This window comes from Staurois parvus, unplaced genomic scaffold (genome assembly GCF_062004578.1).
Source record: "Staurois parvus isolate SC_StPar_1 unplaced genomic scaffold, SC_StPar_1.0 ptg000746l, whole genome shotgun sequence".
NCBI lineage: Eukaryota > Metazoa > Chordata > Amphibia > Anura > Ranidae > Staurois > Staurois parvus.
The window spans coordinates 4,286,243-4,309,800 of NW_028318542.1; the positions used below are offsets into that span (position 1 = coordinate 4,286,243).

General features: G+C 42.6%; 1 protein-coding gene and 1 long non-coding RNA gene across 14 annotated transcripts in view; one reads left to right on the plus strand and one right to left on the minus strand.

Annotated features, from left to right (window-relative positions):
- The window catches only part of LOC149445133 (uncharacterized), a 65,219-nt gene extending 59,602 nt beyond the window's left edge, over positions 1 to 5,617 (minus strand). For 10 of the 12 annotated variants that reach the window (XR_016306451.1, XR_016306460.1, XR_016306461.1 and 7 more), the window contains exon 1: positions 5,485 to 5,617. This is a non-coding gene — a long non-coding RNA (uncharacterized LOC149445133). Of the gene's footprint in view, positions 1 to 5,269; positions 5,369 to 5,484 lie in introns of all 12 variants that reach the window. The other 2 variants (XR_016306457.1, XR_016306464.1) reach the window with 2 other exon arrangements.
- A 13-nt stretch (positions 5,618 to 5,630) lies between these two features.
- On the plus strand, positions 5,631 to 13,509 carry LOC149445135 (rho-related GTP-binding protein RhoU-like). 2 transcript variants are annotated; one of them, XM_089654193.1, is made up of 4 exons: positions 5,631 to 5,744; positions 7,404 to 7,671; positions 9,140 to 9,198; positions 12,288 to 13,509. In XM_089654193.1, exons 2-4 carry the CDS (start codon positions 7,452 to 7,454, stop codon positions 12,738 to 12,740), a joined length of 732 nt encoding a protein of 243 aa, XP_089510319.1. In that variant the 5' UTR covers positions 5,631 to 5,744; positions 7,404 to 7,451; the 3' UTR covers positions 12,741 to 13,509. The 2 variants fall into 2 exon arrangements, with proteins under 2 accessions (XP_089510319.1, XP_089510318.1); XM_089654192.1 differs by lacking the exon at positions 5,631 to 5,744 and having other exon boundaries at positions 7,234 to 7,671.
- The last annotated feature ends 10,049 nt before the right edge of the window (positions 13,510 to 23,558 follow it).

The window sequence follows — 23,558 nt, forward strand, 5'->3', positions numbered from 1 at the left end:
TGAATCTGTTTTTCTTGCATATACGTAAGGTCTGGTTCATACCTGTGCAGGTTTACATAGTGTTACCCCCGGTTCACATATCCACGTTCCTGCGGGATGCGTTTTGTCTCGGGCACAAGAGCCCATTCATTTGGATGGACTCCCGTGCCCCGGGACACGCAGGGAAGAAGTCACTGCACTTCTTCTGAAAACGCAGCCCGCACGAGAATCTCGGTTCCCAGTATGGTTGCAATTTCCAGTGCGGGTCGAATGCCATTAGAATTAATGGCACCCGCCCGCGGGTCCGCATTCCTCTGTGCTGGTGGTGTGGCTGCACGGATTTTTGTGTGGATCTGCAGCTGCACCACCCGCACAGATGTGAACCTTGCCTTAGTTAGTTAGTCTGGCTGAAGAAAGACAAAAGTCCATCCAGTTCAACCATTAAAAAAAAAAAAAAAAAAGTTATAATCCTACACCCACAGTTGATCCAGAGGAAGGCAAAAAAACCCAGCAAAAGCACGATCCAATTTGCTCCTGCAGGGGAACAAAAATTCCTTCCTGATCCCCCGAGAGGCAATCAACTTTACCTATAAATGTTATATCCAAATGCAGGTTTGCAGACCTGCATTTGAATGGGTTGCCATGCCTGTGTTTCCCACAGAAAATGGTGCATACTCCTTTTTCAAAATACGGATGCAGGGAAATCGCGTGGTGCTTTTGCACCATGCAATTTCCCTGTGGTTCCCACAACCCTGATATGGGTTGCGTTTCTACATGGCACAACTCAAAATATGACCCCCTGCCATGTCCACCCTCCAAAGATAATGAGTAAAGGTAAAGGTTTCAGACCTGTGCGGGTGGTTGCGAGTGTGGCAAGCGCTGCAATTCCCACACCCGCATCTACCCGCACAGGTCTGAACCAGGCCTAAATGTAAACCCCTTACCTTTACTCATTATCTTTGGCGTTTGGACATGGCAGGGGGTCATGCAGGGGTGGACTGACCATTTGGAAACTTGGGCACTGCTCGAGGGCCCAGGGTCAGTAGGAGGCCCCATGAGATTCCCCTGGTACCTTTTTCATAGGCTTTTTTGAGTTTGGACAAGGACACAGGGGCCCCATGATCCCCTATTACCCGGGGCCCCATGAGTTGTCAGTCCGCCCCTGGGGTCATGTTTTGAGTTCCACGCAGTTCTTGCTAATTGTTATGAGTAGGAAATCTTCCCTTTTTTGGTCAGCCTGGTCACACCCTAGTAGAATTTTGTGGAAATAATTAGTTTTTTCTAACAATATTTCGATTTTTTTTAAAAATCAAATCATTTTCCACCATAGTGGTGAGGAAAACTGAAGGACAAGAATGAAAATGTTTTCTCGAACAAACAAACGTCTGTGATTTTCATTTAGGAATAATAGTACTGAACTTGAAAGTAGAATTTTAAACATCGGCATGGCAATTGAACAAACATTTTCAGGGTTTTTGTATGAAATTGGCAAGTCTATAATGGTACTATTGAATGCTCTGGTGAACGATTTTTCTGACTTTTCGTATCAACGTTTGATTCTTCTGGTGTTTGACCATCTTTCGCCTGACTACAGGCACAGAAAAGCAGTTTGTGGAAATTGAATATATACAATGGAACAACTGTTCATTCGAGAAACAAAGAAGATCTTTAGTGGAACCTTGGTAAAAAAATTGATGTGTGATCAGGGTATTAAATATTGTGACCCTCAAACAATACTTCTCACACAATTTGCATAAAGACCGCACTGTGTTATTTTCCCTTGGTAGAAAAATCTGTGTTTTTTTTTTTATAGAACATCAAGCACAATTGTCTTGAACCATTAATTAAAACCCTAATCTACAATATATGTTTACTTCAGTAAGTGTACTCTATACCAGGTTTTCCTAATCTTTGTAACATAGAGGAGCCCTTAAAAAACTCTCTGGTCTCATGGACCACCTACTAATAATTATTATATTACGCACACTCCGCTCCTCACAAGACCTCCTTCTCTCTAGTTCCCTCGTCTCCTCCTCCCATGCCCGCCTGCAGGACTTCTCCAGGGTGTCACCCATCCTCTGGAACTCCCTGCCCCAACACATCAGATTATCACCTACTCTCCTCTCCTTTAGGCGCACCCTGAAAACCCATCTCTTCAGGGAAGCCTACCCCACCCCCTGCTAACTTGCCGACCTCCTCCACTCTTCCTACCACTCCACCCCCCACAGCTATCTCCTCCTGTGCCACCATCCCCTCCCTCCCAGATTGTAAACTCGAAAGAGCAGGGCCCTCAATCCCCTCATGTTTTGCATTGTATTGTTATTGTTCTGTCACATGTTCTGTCCCCCTTTGTAATGTACAGCGCTGAGTGAACTATCGGCGCTTTATAAATACTGTATAATAGTAATAATAATATGTACAGCTCACTGTACATTCGTAGAGAAAGCCCTGGGGCCATCCTAAAATGTTTAAACATAATTCTGAGTTGTAAAGTCAGAATTCTGAGATTATATTCACAATTCTATGTTTCAAAATTAGAATTCTGAATTTCAAAGTCAGAATTCTGAGATTAAAAGTCTGTTTTCTGACTCTAAAAGTCAGAATTCTCTCAGAAGTCTAACTTTGAAGCTCAGAACTCTAATTTTAAAACTTAGGCTTGCTTCGAAAAAAAAATTAGGATGGCCCTAGGGCACGTCCATACAATAATATGATGGTCACTTGGAAAAATATATTTGTGCCCATTAGAAAGAATCTCCCCTTTAACGATAGCTGCAAAGATTATTGTTGTTAGTGGTTCATTATTTGAGAGGCAGAAATTGCTCCTTGCTGAAGGAACCTCTAGAAACCTCTGGAGGAAGCCTAGGATTCCACAGAACCCTGGCTGAGAAAGGCTGCCCTATACTGTCAACACCTTATTGCAGTTTGTTGACTGCTTTACTACCTGTTCTGTTTCTATTTCTTTTATCTTCAATAAAATCTAAATTTAAAAAAAAAAATAATTGCTTCAAACCCATAATTTTTAAGTCTTTTTCCACAGGATGGACAGTCTTCTCTATTTATCTTTGAATAATCAGTGTTGTACACAATACACATTTGCATTTTGTGCTCCTGGGACCATCATTTTGCTTGTATCTGAAGCTGTTGAATAAGTATTTTTGAACATTTCTGGTGAGCACTGCCTTACGTGGGTGCATCACCATTACATCATCTAAGGCTTCACATCTCTTGTGATGACTTCATGAAGTTTGACTGACAGCTGGGCAAGTGAGGACTTCTCTGCAATGTTACTTATCCGTTCTACACACCACTAGCTCCATGAACAGTCTTTTCACACAATGTAGGCCTGTAGGATCTCTTCTGGTCGGATATGAGTGTGGCACCAGCTGTTCCTTACATGCGTGGCACAAGAGCACCATGACTAAACACTCAATAACCATAAAATTCCACATATTCTTTGCCTTTTTTTTTACAAGGCTGGCCAATTGATTGGAAGAGCAAAACTTAGGAGTACAAATCTCTTTCCCATGGAAGTCAATATGCCTATTAGTTTGCATGTAATTGCAGGCAGAATGTCAATATGACATAACCACTTCAGCTGCTGGCCTCAAAACATTTGTATGGAGCCTGCAGTTGTATTTCCAAAGAGGTGGAAAGAACACAGGCGCTTAATTACAAATCCAAATATTTGTTCATTATCAAAAATGTCTTCCTTGCTTTTGACTCCTTTGTGTAGAAGCACAAAGGGGTCCCCACTGCTACACCTACTCAATTTCACTATGGCCTGGAACAACGGTTTAACATTTGAGCTGTAGTACCATCTGAGGGTGAATCCTGGAATTACATCTAGATCAGGGGTCTCTAAACTTTCTGAACAAGGGACAATTTACTGTTCTTGAGTCTTTAGTGGGGCCAGACTGCAGCCAACAGACATGTGCACGCTGAAATATTTTGTTTAATTTCAGACGCATTCGTTAGTTGAATTTCATGTTGTCATATTCGTTACGTTGAACCGGTTTGTTTTCAGAATTAATTTTGTATCTTTGGCATTTGTTTCGTATATAATTGTTGGCCCGAGTGGATTTGAAAAAGTTTGCACTTTTTTTCAGAAAATTGCTATATATTAGTTTTCTGTTTTGATATTTAGTGGATTCATTATTCATATATTGAAACTACTCGGAAGGATTCGACATTCGAAATTTGGATCCATTCAATATCTGAATCCAAATTTACAAACAAATTTGAAAATTGAATTAATTTCCTTATGGGCTCATACTTCTATCTCCTTATGTGACATCATCCAAATGAAACAAATGCATTAATTTATTTCCTTATAACTTTTTTCAGATTCGTTGACATTCGTTACTACGTCTATTCAGAGATTTGTATATATTTAACTCTCTGCAAATCAAATTTTTGTCCAAAGATCGATTTGTTACTAAATGAAACACATATGTCTGGTGGCCATGGGGTTTTGAAAATGCAGTGGTGTCATTGAGAGTGAACAGTGCCCCACCATTGGTTTTAGTGGAAAGAATAGTGCCCTATTGTTGGTATCAGTGGTATAAATGGTGCCCCATTGTTGGTATTCAGGGTAGGAATGGTGCCCCATTGTTAGTGTCTGTGGGAGGAATGGTGCCCCATCATTGGTGTCTGAGGGAGGAATGGTGTCCCAAGGGCTGGATAAAGGCAAGCAAAGGGCTACATCTGGCTCGTGGGCTGCAGTTTGGAGACCACTGATCTGGACCGTTCAATACAGTGCCTGTCCCACGTCCTACAAGCTACAAGAGTAAAAATATTAGCAACTCTGAAAACTCCCTTTTAATGAACTTTGATTATTTAAGTCCAAGCACAAGGGGAAAATTGTCAACACATTACTTCTGATGGTTTGTGCTAAGGCTCAGGTCATACTCTATCTGTAATCAGGTATATGGTTCCCTCAAGGGTTCTCATGGAAACCTACTTAAGAAACTCAACCAGAAGATCCGTTTTCAGTGTCTTCGTTCTGTCATCACTCAAACAAATGAATACAGAACCACAGGGAGCCATTAACACTAAGGTGGAGCCCACACATAGTATGCACATACAGTAAGGTACTCATGAATAGAAGAAGCAAGTAGGGTTATAAACACAATCTAAGTTAAAGCATATGTTACTTACCATGACCGTAATATACCGTAAGTGGCTTATAACCACGTGATAATAATTTTACACTTTCACAATAAAAATAAAAATTCTAACAGCAAATGATGATCATTTCAGCTAACTGAATTGAAGCCAATGGTTAACATACCTGTAACCAATGGGTGTCTGTTGTCTGGTATCTGTGACTTCACCAGGTTCGGACAGTTGTTCAGTGCGTGCACAAGCCATCTGCAGATCACATTTGGCTCTGCAGATTGTGTAAATTTGTGTAAATGGAGGCAAGAAGAGTCAGAGCCAGTGACAATGTCTATGACTTAAAAAATTCCAAATAGATATTCTCTGCAATAGAAGAATTATACTCACCTCATCAGCAGCCAATGTCCCCTGCCTTTGCTCTATTCCAGAGATGAAGCCTCCATCAAACTCCAGCACTCAACATTTCTGGTAGTGTCAGATGCCTGAGTGCTTTTGTCTTGTATGGTGGTTCCATCTTCCAACCTCATTGAAGGAGGGGTTGAAGGATGGAATCACAGGCATCCGACTCTAAGTTGAGTGTCGAAGAGTCTGATGCAGGATGCAACACTGGAATACAGAGAAGGTTGGAGACATGAGTCACCAATGAGGTGAGTATATAAATCAACCTTTCTCAACCTTTTTAACAACGAACAACCACTGTAACTTTCTGGGCTCGGGGAACCTCTGCTAATAATAAAAATATTTACAACTCAAGGTACATTAGCATTCTGGTTAGTAGAAAGAATTATCTGTACATTGGTTGTCAGTTGGAAGAGTTCCCTCCTTACAAATAGCTGAAAAGATCATTGGTGTCATTAGTTACCTATCTGAGAGGCAACAATTTCTCATTGCTCAAGGAACCCCTAGCAATCTCTGGAGCATCCCTAGACTTCCACAGAATCCTGCTTGAGGAAGGCTGATATAAACTCTTCTATTTTAAGGAACCTTTATTTTTTTAAGCAGCAAACAGGATCACTACAGGCTGTTGGCATTTGGGTTGCTTTAAGAAGAACGACCGCTGTCTAGTGGGTACTTAATTTATTTTGGGAAGATTCATTAAATATTTGGCAGATGCAAACCAGTGCTACTGGCATAGTAAACAATATTTTCTTTTATTCTTTCTCCAGAGGAACAGAACACTGAGCCCTCATTCACCTTAACAAGGAGATTTAGAAGCGTTTTTTTTTTTTTGGTGCAATTGTATGTGTGACTTGCAGTACAGGAGCAGATTCACACATTTTTGGCCGCATGGAAGCACCAATTTCCAAATACTCTGATTAAATCCTATAGATCCAAAACACGCAATTTAGCCTCAAAGAAGCTTCACATGACTGGTGATAGGCAACACAATGCTTAGGCGAGAACAGGCTCATTGGGAATGTTGGGATTCATTCGAGCATTGTTGTACTTTGGGAATTGCGTGAAAAGTGCTCATGCATAAATGGGGGCTGAATCTAAATGGTTCAAACTGCAGCAACCTACTTTTTGATCCGCAAGTGCAAACCAGTATATTAAAACATAGCAATTGTTCAAACCGACATGGGGTAGTTGGTTTTGTTAACACTGATTTAGGTTAACTTTTCAGCAGGCAAAATGTGTTATAGAAAGTAAGTTAGAGAAAGTTCCTGATCAATCAAATGTTTATAAACTTTGTAAACTTTTACCAAGTATGGGGAATAAGTCTACGTGCTTTAGGGTCTTCTGACGCACTCAGTAGAGGTTACCTGCTGTTTTGAAGTAAAAAGTATTACAATAACACTGACAAAGCACTAAAGCAGGATGTTGTCCCTTCTTTAAAAGCTGACAGAGGGGAAGGCGAGAGTTAAAGTTCAGAGTCCATTGTACAGGACAGAAACAGCAGATCCTCAATGCAGCCTTCAGGGTGGAGCAGAGCTGCAAGCTTTAACTCCTCCATTACCCTGTCCTTTAGCTTAGAGGGAGCAGTGTTTGGGTGAGCCAACTTTACAGAGCACAATCCCTTTTTTCCATTTCTATGCAAAACCATCCTGTGAGAGGCACAGCTCTCTATCCCACCCCCCAGAACTCCCCTCCTCCCTGTGCTTTCACCTCCCCCAACCGCTTCAAATCCTTTAGTCCTCTTCATCTCTCCACATTGATTATCCAAGCCTGTCTACAGCTCCTCCCTCTCCTGATCCCAGCTCTCAGCCTGCTGAGTTCCCAGGAGTGCAGGGGTGTCTTTTTCACAAAGAGGGAGGGGGTTAGAAAAAAAAAGCAATTTAAAAAGTCTTCTTTGCCTTCCTGATCAGAATACCTGTGCAGACCTGGCAAGGTGGACACCCTGTAACCAGAGGACCATGCCCCCTCAAGACCTGTCCATGGAGTACACGTCACACTTTGCACCCCCTGTGCCACCTCACATGCCTAAGCCTCTACCTACAGCTGGGGGTCAAGAGAGGAACCTGAAATGCGTGCTTCTGGGAGATGGTGCGGTGGGCAAGACCAGCCTTTTGGTCAGCTACACTACCAATGGCTACCCGACTCGATACATTCCTACGGCGTTTGATGACTTCTCAGGTAGGTTTGCTTGTGACTGCATTGTTGTGCAAATGATTGAGTTGACTTAATAGGCCAAAATTGGGGGTTTCTATTTCCTATACCTTATTTTAATGATCTCCCCTTTGGAGGATACTGGTGTTCTCTGTAAAGCTTCGAACTGGTGTTCTATATATTTTAGAATTCAGTGTGTAGATTCCATGAATACGTAGATTCCATATGAAGATTCCATGAAGGCGTAATATTCCGTATTAAAAAGACCATTGCTAAAGAATAATCATGGAAAATCTCAGTCAAAACGGTTTACTAGTGTGTTGGTAAATCATTCTCTCCAGGTGGTAGCTTTTGAGAAACATTTGTAATATAAGCAAACGTTTAGGAGAGCATCTAAAGGATATCTGCTACTGTTCAATGTGCAAAGGATCAGGATTCGGGAACAATACCAGATAAATCAAACCAGTCACCCAAAGAAACCACAAAATACTACCTTTGTTTGTTCTCTTACAAAGTCCGATATTGTGAAGGTGTTTGAAAATTTGTTTGAAAAATAGGCCTTTGTATATTCAGGCATATTTTAGTTGGGCAAGCTTTCCTTGATGTTTAAAGTATTAGACAGGATCTGCATTATAACCACGTTGCAATTGACAACTGGACAAGTCAAGTTTCACAAGTTTGTCGGTGATCTTTTACAAACGCTCCCCCTCCATACATGGCCAGGTTGTTGTGTTAGATCCTTCAAACCTTTTGTATGCTTGTATACTGAAATAATCTTGTCTCCCAAATCCGGTCTGGTGGCCCATTGTATATGTGTATATGCAATATTTTTGGGTCCCAAAGATTATTTAACTCGTTTCCTGGTTTTGCTATATTCTTAGTACTAGTCAGGCTAGGTTCCCTGTCCTGGATACTTGAGAAAGGGATCCAATATTGGGGTATTGCAGGTCACCCCTGGGGGGAATTCTTGTTTCTGCGATTCTTCTATCCAAGAATGTATCTTAAAGGCTAATCTTTTTTATTAACTGGTTTGGACTAGATCTTATGTAACTAGCCTTAACATCACGCTGCCCAAGCAAATGCTGTATATGAACCCTTATCTAGATAATATTAGTATCCCCGTAATAACCATTTTATCATAGTTTCTGTGCTATTACATTTATAACATTGCAGGGTGTCATTTTACTTCATTGTCCAAGCAATATAGTGTTACATAAGTGTTTTATAACCTCATCACCTTATTATATTGCTTGGTTTTACTGGATAGTCTATGGAGGAAGTAGAGAGAATTTCATGCACAATGCAGCACTATGTGTGTATGCAGATCCAGGGTCCACAATGAAAGGTCATGTCCTGCCAACTCCTCCCCAGGGCGAACAGAATGACATCATTTTCCAATCAGTAGTATACAACAGGCCAGGGTGATGGGGCCCCGCTGCACAGGGGGTACTAATCCTATGTATGTTAATGTGTTTTTTTTTTTTTTTTTTTGCAGCTCTGGTGCAAGTTGACAACACCCCAGTGAAGCTGCAGCTGTGTGATACCGCAGGCCAGGTAAGAGTTCAGTCAAGCTAGGAATGTCATGTATATGGAGATAGCTCAATTCTACAGCTCATAGTTCTGTGTTGGTGCGTCACCCTGCAGAGGAGGGAGGGGCACGCCAAACTTGACACTGTTCTTCCAGCTTGCTTATGTCATTTCGCAGCGCAGGTATGGAGCAGACTCCATGTTTCATGGTTCCCTTCTATCGGTGGCATCCTGAAGTGGGAGGAATAAACTTCGGGTCTCGTAGATTTCTTTTGTTTGTATTGGCCTACAATGGGAGGGTCAGCGTCCACGTCTCCTAGTTCCCTTATATCTAAACCACCTTGTAGAGGCTCAAACTCTGTGTTGCATAGCTCCCTTCCATATGAGTCACCCTGTAGAGGGAGGAGCAAACTCCATGCCACATAGATCCCTCCCGTCTGTGTCACCCTGAAGAGGGAGGTGCAAACTCCATGTTGAATTGCTCCCTGCCATATGTGTCACCCTGAAGAGGGAGGTGCAAACTCCATGTTGAATTGCTCCCTGCCATATGTGTCACCCTGAAGAGGGAGGTGCAAACTCCATGTTGCATAGCTCCCTGCCATATGTGTCACCCTGCAGAGAGAGGAGCAAACTCCATGCCAAATAGATCCCTTCCATCTGTGTCACCCTTTAGTGGGAAGGTTAGGCTTCATGTCGCATAGATTCCTTCTGTCGGTGTTGCCCTGCAGTGAGAAGGACAGACACAATGTTACATAGATCCCTTCTGTCAGTGTTGCCCTGCAGTGAGGAGGACAGGCACAATGTTACATAGATCCCTTCTGTTGGTGTCGCCCTGCAGTGAGAGGGACAGGCACAATGTTACATAGATCCCTTCTGTTGGTGTCGCCCTGCAGTGAGAGGGACAGACACAATGTTACATAGATCCCTTCTGTTGGTGTTGCCCTGCAGTGAGAAGGACAGACACAATGTTACATAGATCCCTTCTGTTGGTGTCGCCCTGCAGTGAGAAGGACAGACACAATGTTACATAGATCCCTTCTGTCGCTGTCACCCTGCAGTGGGAGGGACAGACACAATGTTACATAGATCCCTTCTGTCGCTGTCACCCTGCAGTGGGAGGGACAGACACAATGTTACATAGATCCCTTCTGTCGCTGTCACCCTGCAGTGGAAGGGACAGACACAATGTTACATAGATCCCTTCTGTCGCTGTCACCCTGCAGTGGAAGGGACAGACACAATGTGACATAGATCCCTTCTGTCGCTGTCACCCTGCAGTGGGAGGGACAGACACAATGTGACATAGATCCCTTCTGTCGCTGTCACCCTGCAGTGGGAGGGACAGACACAATGTGACATAGATCCCTTCTGTCACTGTCACCCTGCAGTGGGAAGGACAGACACAATGTTACATAGATCTCTTCTGTCGCTGTCACCCTGCAGTGGGAGGGACAGACTGCCTATCTTATAGCTCTTTTACATTGCATGTTACCTTTAAAGTGACACGCGCGCTGTCCTAGATTTAATAAAAACACAAAATCCTGGTTATTAATTTACATTTTATTGCTCCCTGCTTTCTGTGTCACTCTAGGTAGCAGGCTCAGGGTCCCTATCGAAGGGTTCGTTGGGAGCAAACAATGCCAATGTCCTAATACCAGAACATTGCACTGTTCTGATTTTTGTTAGACTTTTATGGTGCAGATCTATTGCTGACAGCATTGTATGAACCAGTGGATTGTGCTGCACTACATTGTGGTAAAAAACTGACCTCATAGGTACAAGGCTTGATGTCTTGTTTTGCATTGGGACTGCGTTGGGCAAGCCTGCACAGCGCAGTCCCATCGCACCTGTCTTTCCCATGTTACAGTGAAAGGGACAGACTCTTTGTATCATAGTTCCTTTCTTTTTTGTGTCACTTTTTAATTGGAGGGTTAGGTTCCAAGTCTTTTAGTTCCCTTCTCTATGTTTAATACTGCAGTGGAAGCATCAGTCTCCATGTCCCGCAGCTCCCTTCTGTCTGTGTCACCCTGTAATGGAAGGGACAGACTCCATATCCCATAACCTTCAGTCTGTGTCACCCTGTAGTTGGCAAGTCAGGTTCCATGTCCCATAGCTCCCTACTGTCTATGTAACTCTGTAGCAGGGGCAGACTGTCCATTTGGAAACTCGAGCACTGCCCGAGGGCCCAGGGTCAGTAGGGGGCCCCATAAGATGCACCTGGTACCTTTTTCATAGGCTTTTTTGAGTTTGGGCAATGACACAGGGGCCCCATGATCCCTTATTGCCCGGGGGCCCCATGAGTTGTCAGTCTGCCCCTGCCCTGTAGTAGAAGGGAAAGATTTTGTGTCCCATAGTTCCCTACTGTCTATGTAACCCTGTAGCAGAAGGGAAAGATTTTGTGTCCCATAGTTCCCTACTGTCTATGTAACCCTGTAGTAGAAGGAACAGACTTTGTGTCCCATAGCTCCCTACTGTCTATGTAACCCAGTAGTAAAAGGGAAAGATTTTGTGTCCCATAGTTCCCTATTGTCTATGTAACCCCGTAGTGGAAGGGACAGACTTTGTCCTGTAACTCCCTACTGTCCGGGTCACCCTGTAGTGGAAGGGACAGACTCCATGTCCTGTAGCTCCCTACTGTCTATGTAACTCTGTAGTAGAAGGGAAAGATTTAGTGTCCCATAGTTCCGTACTGTCCTGGTCACCCTGTAGTGGAAGGGAAAGACTCCATGTCCTATAGCTCCCCACTGTCTGGGTTACCCTGTAGTGGGAGGGACAGGTTCCATATTTCATAGATTCCTACTGTTTGTGTGATCCTGTAGTGGAAGTGACATTCTGCATAGCCCCCTACACCCCTCAGTCATGTCGCCCTGTAGTGGAAGGGACAAACTTCATGTTCCATAGCTCCCCTCTGTCATGTGTCATCCTGTAAAGGAAGGGACAGACTCCAAGTTTAATTGCTCCTTAGGAACAGTTCTATGTCTCATAGCATTCTGTCTGTATTACCCTGCATTCATATGCATTCATAGGAAAAGAACCCATTAGTTTTCTTTCTAGCTTTCTCTTTTCTCTGCAGTTTTCAAGGACAGAAATAAATGTAATCTTTTCTTCTTTCCCAGGATGAATTTGACAAGCTTCGCCACTTTTGTTACCCAAAAACCGATGTTGTCATCCTGTGCTTCAGCGTGGTCAGCCCATCCTCCTTTCAGAATATATCAGAAAAGTGGATTTCTGAGATCCAGTGTCACTGCCCCAATGTGCCAGTTGTTCTAGTGGGTACTCAGTGTGACCTTCGGGAGGATGTCAAAGTCTTGATCCAGTTGGCCCGGTATCGAGAGAAACCTGTACCCTCATCCTCTGCCAAAGCCCTTGCTGAGAAAATTGGGGCTGTGGGTTATGTTGAATGCTCCGCTCTTACTCAAAAGAATCTGAAAGATGTGTTTGACATGGCCATCCTTACTGGCCTCCGTTTTTCTGACCTTCGAAGCCAACGAGAGAGAAAAGTGGCTGCTACTGCCAGCAAGATGAAAACTCTATCTAAAGCTTGGTGGAAAAAGTACGTATGTGTATAGACTCAGCCATTTTCTTGACACACAGCCAAGTGCCTTATGACATGAGCTAGCACTCGAGACCAAACAAGAGGCCATTCCTGGACTAATGTTCTGAATTCCCAGGTGCATAAAATTAGGGTGGGGCATGGACTGAACAAACCACAGAGCCCTTGGGAGAGACTGTACCTGGGCACTAGACTAACCTACATAACGACCATCTGACATCCATTCTTCGAGGGATATATCCAAATTGCACCTATGTTTACACTGGATAAGATTCCGAAATGTAATGGGTCAGAAAGAAGCTTGGTGACCAGGATGGTGTCTATACAGGACTAATATGATGATTATCTTGATAGGCTGCCTTCTGATGGTGGCTGAATTTCTTAAATAGCTTCTGTTTTAAGGAGCGTGCAGAATATTGGCTTCTAATACTATGTATTAGCATTGACACCTGTGTCTGTGTGCAAAAGGATGACTTGGCCACTTCTACTGTTCAGACCAAGTAGACTGCTTGGCCAGCCTAAGACTCTGCAGCTGCTGTGAGACTGCAAATCATGGCCTGCTGGGACTTGTAGTTCTGCAGCAGTGAAGGAGGCTAGGCTTATTCAAATCTTTATTCAGTGACTTTTTCCATAGGAATAAGTGTGCAGTCATCCTTTGCCATAACACATCCGATTCCTGTTTCTATCAGTCTCCTTAATGAAGCTTTACAAGCATTGTTTGGGACACAAATGATCTAATTTCATGTGATTCTCTTTGCAAATAAAATTACTTTTTGTATATGAAAGCCGTCTGGTCTTTGCTCCACGTGTCATGGTGAAGAAACTGCACTAAGGTATGATGGCTAGAGAAATTCTTAGCAAATGAATAAACAGATTCAGTGGAAAAGTGGTCATCTACAGTATGTGGCTTTGTAGAGCTGGGGACCTGGACTTGATGTCCACCAGGGACACCATCTGAAAGCCGCTTGTATGTTCTTTCTCTGTTGTGAGTGTGTTTCCTCCAGTTGCCTAAATTTCCTTCCACAACCGTGACCAATCCTCCCAATTTTCAGAGATGGGAACACCTTTAAATATGTAGGCAGTGGCCATAACCCTCCTACACCCCACAATTTAAAGTAGAAGTTCATTCAATTCATAACTATACTTAAACCTGCTCCCATTCTCATTCTATTCCTATTTTAACTACCCTGTGAAAGGAAAGATGTCTATACTGAAGGCACACTGGTCCAGTCACATGAGCTTTCCAACAGCCAGCTTCAGATGAGAGATCACCAACAACACCTCCAGAGCCTATGCGGTGATGTAACCCATAAGACTTATTATGGGGCATCTGTTTTTGGCTGTACCTACACTACACTGAAGCTGGCACTTGGAGCCAATCATGGCACTGGACAGGTGTGCCCTCAGCATAGGTAAGTATAGACATCTTTCCTTTACAAGGTAGTTGGAATAGGCTTAGAATATGGGAGGGAGTAGAAATAAGTATAGTTAGGATTTGATTGGATGTCCAGCTTCAGAATGATCACTTGAAGGGTATGTAAACCCTAACCATGAACTTCTTTTAGTGGGTCCATTTTGATCTGTTAGATGTACAACTGAAAGCATTTTGTTATTTTGCCAGTTTACCTTGCCAAAAATCTGATCTGATAAATTCCTGTGCTATGGTCTTATCAGTTACATTGCTGCCAGTTATCTCTAAGGACAACAGAGCCCCTTCCTGTTTATGTTATGTGAAGAGGGTGATGTTTCGATAGTCCTCTCCTTGGGTGAGTATGCTGCTTCTCCATACATACAGTACAGTAAATAAACACTGTCAACCTAGGAAAGATAGTGTGTTATTGGAGGGATAACCAGGTGAAAAAAAAGTATTAAAAACAAGGAAAAAAGAATGCAGGCACCACAGCTAAGGACTACTAAGCTACAATATACTGTATTATTAATATCATACAGGATTTGTATAGTGCCAACAGTTTGTGCAGCAATTTACAAAGTGGGGACGGGCAGAACAGTTACAATACAACTCAATGCAAGAGGAATCAGAGGGTCCTGATCATTAGAGCTTGCAATCTAAAAGGGAGGTTCGAGTGATACAAAAGGTAATAACTATGGAGGAAGACCTGCTTACATTATTGTTTTTGAGTTTATATGCACTTTCCACCCAACTCTACTTACTTTTATATTTTATCCCATTTATATTACAATTTTAAAATCTTAAATGCAATAACTGAAGGGATGAATGAGAAGTTTGGCACTTTTCAAGAGTATGGCAATGAAATTAAACATTTATTGACACAGATTTTTGCACCAGAGCTAAAAGAAGGACTTTTGAGGAGCACTAAGGCAAAGGGGTCTGACTGGGAAAGTTGGGAGATATACAATAAATCATAGTTGTAGATTAATTTGTTTAAGCAAAGATACAAATGCGTCTGGAATGTTTTAGATACTTTTCAATATGGGGAAGGAAAGCTGGAAAAGATACCTGCTATAGCGCACGACAAATGTGTGCCGAAAGCCTTAGGAGCGTTTAGAACGAACTTGTGATGTTCTTCCATTGACTTGAATGGAGGAATTTGGCAAGTTTTGCAAGTTATAAAGCCTGACAGACATTACAGGCAAGATCAAAATGAAGGCAAAGTGATGCAAACATGTTCCATGTACTAGGCCATTCGCTATTTATGGAAAGAACATGCATTTGCTTTACAAAACATATATCAACGTGCAGCGGACGTCTGTTCCATACACTTGTATGAATAAGTCCTTAGGGGCATTTGATGGAAAATCACCTTTTATCCTTCTGTCACTACCTGCCTTGGAACAAGTTTCTACATATCAGAGATCCTGATGCATGATATAAACATGCTTCTTCCAGGTCAGGGACTTATGAAGAAAGGATCAGGATGCAAACCTTGGAGCCCATATCTTCAAAAAGAAGTCACAATGGCAGCTCACATATTTTTATTCTGCAGTATTCCACCTTTATTTATTTCAGGTACTTATATAGCACCGTCAATTTACACAGCACTTTACATATAGTACATTCACATCAGTCCCTAACCCTCAAGGGGCATACAATCTAAGGTCCCTAACTTACATTCATATATACAAGGGCCAATTTAGACAGGATCCAATTAACCTACTAGCATGCCTTTGGAGTGTGGGAGGAAACCAGAGTACCCAGAGAAAACCCACTCAGGCACAGAGAGAACATGCAAACTCCAGGCAGGAGGTGCTGTGGTTGGGATTCAAACCAACAACTCTAGTACTGCCAGGCAGAAGTGCTAACCATTTAGCTACTGTGCTGCCCACAATTCATTTACACAGCAAAGAGCACATGGTTAACCTTTTGCCATCCAATGGAAAGGTTGACTTTAAAGGATAAGTTCACCTTTTGGACAAAAATAATAAATGCCCATTTTTTTGCAGGTAAAAGAATGTGCATTTATTATTTTTGTCCAAAGAAGCCCGGAAAGCATTGCAGCAGCGAGCGATTAGTAGATCACTGATGCCATGCAGGTCTCCTGCAGACCTGTCAGAATACCTGCTTGCCGTACGAGATGTGCAAGCAAGAAGATATTCTGACTGGAAGCTTCAATGAACTACCACGGCACCCCACAGCACCGTGGTGGTTCATTGAAAACTACAAGCCCACAGCCGCTAAGGCTGTTGGGACTTGTAGGCACTCATTCACAGAACTCTGACGCGGCCGTGTGGGGGCGGAGCCCCGCACGGCCGCGCTGTTTTCACATCTGACAGATAGTATGGGGAAACGTCTCCCCATACTATCTCTCAGAGGGAGGGGGGCAGCAGGCACGGCTGCAGCTATGGGAACATGTTACATGTTCCAAAGGTGAACTTGCCCATAAAGCAAAACATTTTTATTTAAAAATAAAAAACTTGTTATATTTACCTCAAAAAAATCCCTCTAGGTCCCTCAAAAAGCCTGGCTTCATACACAATTGTCCTTCATGCATATAAACCCAGAAAAAACAAAAACAAACCAAAAAAAAAGTTTAAAAAAATTAAAAATATTTTTTACTTTTATTTTGTTTGTTTTAAATATTTTTAATTTTTTTAAACTTTTTTTTTTTGGTTTGTTTTTGTTTTTTCTTGGTTTATATGTATGAAGGCCAATTGCGTATGGAGGCAGGCTATTTGAGGGACCTAGAGGGAATTTTGTGAGTTTTTGGTCTATACATACCTGCTCTGTGCTATGGTTTTGCACAGAGCAGCCCTGATCCTTCTCTTCTTGGGTCCCCCAGCGGTGCTTATGACTCCACCCCCTGGCAAGTACCCCCATAGCATGCTGCTTGTTATGGGGGCACTTGTGTGTTGTTCCTTCTGAGCCAGCTCTGTGTGTCCATAGACAGAGTGCAGCTCAACCCTCCTCATGGGCTGTGATTCACAGCAGCGGCTCCCGCTGCTTTCTCTGAGCCAATGAGGAGGGAGAAAGCCGAGATAGCCACTCCTCTTATGCACACCACTGGATCAAGATCGGGTTCAGGTGAATATAAGAGGGGGCTGGGATGGGGGGGTGTTAAGGTTTTTATTACCTTAATGTAGAGAATGCATTAGGGTAAAAAAAATCTTCTGCCAATTCCCTCACTTTCTGTTTTGGCTATGGGAAGTGAAGGGAAATCTCAATGGGACACAGATATGGCTACATAGTTAGTCTGGCTGAAAAAAGACAAAAGTCCATCCAGTTCAACCATATAAAAAAAACAAGTTATAATCCTACACCCACAGTCAGGGGCAGACTGACAACTCATGGGGCCCCCGGGCAATAGGGGATCATGGGGCCCCTGTGTCCTTGCCCAAACTCAAAAAAGCCTATGAAAAAGGTACCAGGGGCATCTCATGGGGCCCCCTACTGACCTCGGGCTCTTGGGCAGTGCCCGACTTTCCAAATGGTCAGTCCGCCCCTGCTTGATCCAGAGGAAGGCAAAAAAAAAAACAGCAAAGCGTGATCCAATTTTCTCCTGCATGGAAAAAAATTCCTTCCTATTCCCCTGAGAGGCAATCAGATATTCCCTGGATCAACTTTACTTTTAGATGGCAATAAAACGTTGACAGGGGTTATAACCCTTCCTTACGCTATCCAAAATGAAAAAAAAACTGCCTTTAGTTCTACATTTAGCCCGGGTTCACACTTCTGTGGTGCAGCACATCGCATGTGATTCGCACAGGAACCGCACCGCATTCCTGTGCAAAGTCACATGCCATTTCTGTGCGGTGCAATTTGAGCCATACATTTTGCATAGCTCAGATCGCACTGCATCTGCACCAAAACAGTGCAGGACCCTTTTTTTTGTCCGCACCAGAATCGGATCGCATAGGTATTCACACCCATGCATTCCGATTCTGCACATCGAAGTGCATTTGCAAACTGATTTCAGGGTGTTTTTAACTTAACATACACACCCGCAGCGGTTTGCATGAACGGGGTGCGCTTGTGATGCGGTGCAGAAATCATACAGAAATCGGTGCAAATTCCACACCGTGTGAACCCAGGTTAAATGTCTAGGTAACAGCATGTAGTGTTTACACAGTATTGTTATTGGTACATTGTACCCTCTATTAGACATGTGCGGTCCATTTAGTTCTGAATCGCATTTCGGACAAATTTTTTCGTTCTTCAGATGTATCCGAATAACAAATTACAAATATGAATTTAAACGAATCCGAAATAACAAAACAAAATTCGTTCGAAATTTGATTAAAAAAAAAAATCCAATTCGAAAATAAAATCAAACAAACATTCGAAATTTTTTTTAAAGGGGAGCTCCACTTTAAGGACTGGTCTCCCTGCTCCCCGCTATTTTTCAAATGTTTTTTTTACTTCGGTTGAAATCTTTTTTCAAGAATTTGTTGAATCAATTTCAAATTCGGTTTAACCAATTTCGAATACGAACGACTTTTCGAATTTGTTCAAGATGTTTTCGAATTGAAGTAGAATAGGAAGAAACTGAAACGAATCCCGAAAACAAATTGAACGAATTTACCAAATCCAACTGCACGAAATTTGTTAGATTTCGAAACGAAACGATTTTTTTTGTTTTGCAGAAGTCTACCCTCTATAGTAAAGCAATGATGGATGCCAGTCACAAGTACTACCATCTATATATAGACACAGTCGCTGTCAAGGACCTATTTTTTGCGGGGATTAGAGACCTCACCATGGTGACCGACGGTGACATCACTAATAAAAAAGTCCTGCGGGCTAATGTATTCCTCTATTTCTTAATTAGGAGATCTATTTATAGAAGGAAAACAAGGGGCCGCACAGGAAATGGATAAAATGAATGTTGATGTTCAACTTGCTTTTAATTGTCCTCGTCCCACAAAGTAAATGAACACTTCATCTTGAGAGATCTCTTCATCACACAAAAAGGAAAACCGCCTTTAATCTATAGCGCTATCTCACTCCCTGACCTTAAAAGAGGCACTAATCCTAAAAGACCAGAAGACTTACATACAAAAACAAGTTTTTCCTGAATTCAAAGAACCGCGAATACTACCGCGTCACCACACAGGGAGTGGGGGAAACCTGCGCTACATAAAAGATTTTTAAAAATGCATAGCATTTTTATTTTATGTACTTATATAGTGCTGTCTATTTACGCAGCACTTTACACATATATATATATTGTACATTCACATCAGTCCCTAACCCTCAAGGGGTGTACAATCTAAGGTCCCTAACTTACATTCATACATACTAGGGACAATTTAGACAGGCCCCAATTAACCTACCAGCATGTCTTTAGAGTGTGGGAGGAAACCAGAGTACCTGGAGGAAACCCACACAGTCACAGGGAGAACATGCAAACTCCAGGCAGGTGGTGCTGTGGTTGGGATTTGAACCAACAACCCCAGTATTCCCAGGCAGAAGTGCTAACCATTTAGCCACTGTGCTGCCTGTATAATTTTCAGAAGGAAAGTTCAGCAATGCCAGTCTACATATTTTTCATAGTATAGGCCTCATTTGAATAAATAAAATTAGGACTTACATTTCTCTTAGTTATTACAGGTACTTATATAGCACCATCACTTTACACAGATATATATTGTACATTAACATCAGTCCCTGACCCTCAAGGGGTGTACAATCTAAGGTCCCTAACTTACATTCATACACATACTAGGGCCAATTTAGACAGGAGCCAATTAACCTACCAGCATGTCTTTAGAGTGTGGGAGGAAACTGGAGAACCTGGATGAAGCCCATGCAGGCACAGGGAGAACATGCAAACTCCAGGCACTTGGTGCTGTAGTTGGGATTTGAATCAACAACCCTATTACTGCCAGGCAGAAGTGCTAACCATTTAGCCACTGTGTTGCCCATATAACTTTCAGAAGGAAAGTTCAGCAATGCCAGTCTACATATATTTCATAGTATACTCAAGGCAGGTGGTGCCATGTTGGGATTTGAACCAATGACCCTAGTACTGCCAGGTGGAAGTGCTAACCATTTAGCCACTGTGCTGCCCGTAATCAAACGATATGGTATTTGCTAATGGGCTGCCTATGATAGACAATTATTTTTATAAATTAAAATATTTCACTTTTTTCATCTTTTGTTGCATCTCAGTGCTGCTGATTGTGTCAAGGAGGGATTGCAAGGAACAAATCCCCTTGTGATCATGTCAGTAACGTTGAAACGTGCCAGGGGGGTCAGATGCAAGGATCAAACCTCTTTGTGATCAAGTCCATAGGGGTGAAACTTGCCAAGGAGGGGCGATTGCAAGGATTAAGCCTCCTTACAATCAAGCCAGTAGTGGTGCAAAAAAGTTAAGGAGGGATGATGGCAAGGATCAAGTCTCCTTGCAATCAAGCTAGTTATGGTGAAACACATCAAGGAGGGGAAATTGCAAGAATTAATCCTCGGTGTGATCAAGCCAGTAGTAGTGAAAAGCACCAAGGAGGGGAGATTGCAAGAATCAAGCCTCCTTGTGATCAAGCCAGTAGTAGTGAAACGGGTCAAGGAGGGGCAATTGCAAGAATCAAGCCTCCTTGCGATCTAGCCAGTAGTAGTGAAACGGGTCAAGGAGGGGCAATTGCAAGAATCAAATCTCCTTGCGATCAAGCCAGTAGTACTGAAACGGGTCAAGGAGGGGCAATTGCAAGAATCAAGCCTCCTTGCGATCAAGCCAGTAGCAGTGAAACGGGTCAAGGAGGGACAATTGCAAGAATCAAACCTCCTTGCGATCAAGCCAGTAGTAGTGAAACGGGTCAAGGAGGGGAAATTGCAAGAACCAAGCCTCCTTGCGATCAAGCCAGTAGTAGTGAAACGGGTCAAGGAGGGGAAATTGCAAGAACCAAGCCTCCTTGCGATCAAGCCAGTAGTAGGGAAACGGGTCAAGGAGGGGCAATTGCAAGAATCAAGCCTCCTTGCGATCTAGCCAGTAGTAGTGAAACGGGTCAAGGAGGGGCAATTGCAAGAACCAAGCCTCCTTGCGATCAAGCCAGTAGTATTGAAACGGGTCAAGGAGGGACAGTTGCAAGAATCAAGCCTCCTTGCGATCAAGCCAGTAGTAGTGAAACGGGTCAAGGAGGGACAATTGCAAGAATCAAGCCTCCTTGCGATCTAGCCAGTAGTAGTGAAATGTGTAAAGGAGGGGCAGCTGTATTTCTGATGGCCAAATAAAACATTTTTGGAAGAGCGGATTGGTGTGCAGCTCTCATTCCTCAATGTCCTTTGACGGTGTGCTGAGATGAGGTCCTTGAGTAGGCACCCTGGGTGTTCACAGCCATAACAGAAAATCCCTGAACTGCAGATGTAGATATATTCAAAATTAAGCTTGAAATTATATCTATATGTTAAAGCTTATATAAGGTTCTAGCATTTCAGTTTACATATACTTTACAAATGTTTAACATTCACAGTGGAAAGCAGAGTGTTTTGGTAACAACCTTTTCAGGATCAGAGAGAGATGCCTACAGCTTCAATGGGAATTCAGATGAGAGTCAACTTTGTATATTGCCTTCCACAACAATAACATGTATATTGTCCTAATGTACTAATTGTCTAATTATCTTCTAATAGTTTGGAATGGAAACAAATCATAAAAGCATACCTGAGGCCTCCTGCATCAAAATGTGCCTACAAGGAAAATATGTGGTATGTGTGCTGGTGTGCTGACCTATAGTCAGTTTCTCATTTTCTTTTTTTTAGTTTTTTTTTGGACACATGATGGCAAAGTTTACAAGCATTTGTATACATCTCAGAACCAGGAAAAATAAGTCCCATACAGTAATATTTCACAGAGAACAGTAGGAGTGTGTCATAGTCAGAGGAGCTAGTTCATATCCATTGTCTTGACTCATTGTCCCATGCCCTTTGTTTTTCAGAAAGACTTCACTGTACAGTTTGAATAAAACTATGTGAAGTGTCTAGTGTTTCCTGTATTTTAACAAGAGATAGTGAAAAGTGTGGGAAACTGGGAAGGAAGGGGACTAGAGAGGTGAGTGAGGAGGTTGGGGAATGTGTATATTTGGAGGGGGATGTGTAGGAATTGGGGAATGTGTAGGGAAAGAAAGGAATGGGTGCATCGGGAACATAGGTTGTATTTGAAAGGCATATAATAATGTGCCTTGAGGAAAAGGAACGGTGTTCAAGTCTGCAGAGGGCCTATATTCCTCCAAACGACAATAATGAGGAAAGTTGCTTATTGGTTATCTATGTGTGGGCTAGTGGGAGCCAGCATGGATTTATTCCCAGATGAAAAACTAAAGCCAATATATGGAAACCAGGTGTTTCGGTATTTTGCGTCTCTGTTGTATAAGATCTTCCGTTGTCTTGGCTTTGTTGATTTTAGCAAACCGTATGTGTCGGTATGAAGTTTCAGTTTATTTCCACATGGCAGGGATACATACCCTACTGCATGTAGCAGATTTTCAGTGAGGGACAATTGCTTTGCTTTAGCAAAACCTTATTAACATAAAATGGGTAACCAATTAGGTCCCACCTTAGGTCAAGAGAGTTGAGGAGGAAGATTGGTTTGCAGGCTTCAGTCCAAAATGGACAAGTCACACAGCAGTTTCAGAGGATGTGGCTCAACGTTCCTGGTTCTGACAGACATTTCAAGCAGGTGTTTGAGACCCATGGATACATTTTGTCAAGAAGCATCGGGGCTCTGTAGGTCAGTTAGCTAAAGATGACTTGGCAAAAAGGGCAGCCCTATCAATTGACAAAATGTTAATGATGTTTGCAATTTAGATTCCCATTTGTGTATGTATAGGGGAAATATCTCTCCAGAGATAAAATGAGAAGTTTATATATATCGGATGGTAGGTGGGGTGCTGGGTATGTGTCCTGGCCAAAATCTTCAAATGAGAAAGTAGGCCTTAAAAGGTTGTCACAACCTGAGATAGGCCTCAAAAAGTTTCAGACTTGGTATGCGGCCTATATTTCTAGGGGTGGTGAGATCAGATTTTAAATTTCTCATTGCCTCAAGCAACCATTCAGAACTAGGAAGTTTAAAAGCTGGAATTAACTGAATTTATAAGCCATGTGAAGTGTTTCTTTTCTGTATCAGATGGAAAATCAGGGTCTCCCAAGATCAGAGTCATGGGGGGAAGGATGATGAGAGATTGTAGACCTGTGGAAAGTCTGATTGATGATTCTAAGGGTGGGCCCTATGGTTGGGTGTGTTTAAAGGATTTTGAGTGACATTAAGAAAGCCAAGGGAGACAAGACATTTCACCTATACTAGCTTCCTTGTAGAAGAAAGATGCACACTCTGGTCATGTTATCAGATCTGCCAAATAGCAACGACTTCAGGGGAAAGGAAGGACCGCCTACAATACATAGCCCATAGCAAGCCTATGTGTAACG

What these genes read in the sequence shown, in the direction of transcription:
- LOC149445135 (XM_089654193.1), top strand. Translation starts at nt 7,452, where the DNA reads ATGCCCCCTCAAGACCTGTCCATGGAGTACACGTCACACTTTGCACCC. An exon ending in GGCGTTTGATGACTTCTCAG is followed by an intron (nt 7,672 to 9,139) that starts GTAGGTTTGCTT and finishes TTTTTTTTGCAG; the next exon opens with CTCTGGTGCAAGTTGACAAC. An exon ending in TGTGTGATACCGCAGGCCAG is followed by an intron (nt 9,199 to 12,287) that starts GTAAGAGTTCAG and finishes CTTCTTTCCCAG; the next exon opens with GATGAATTTGACAAGCTTCG.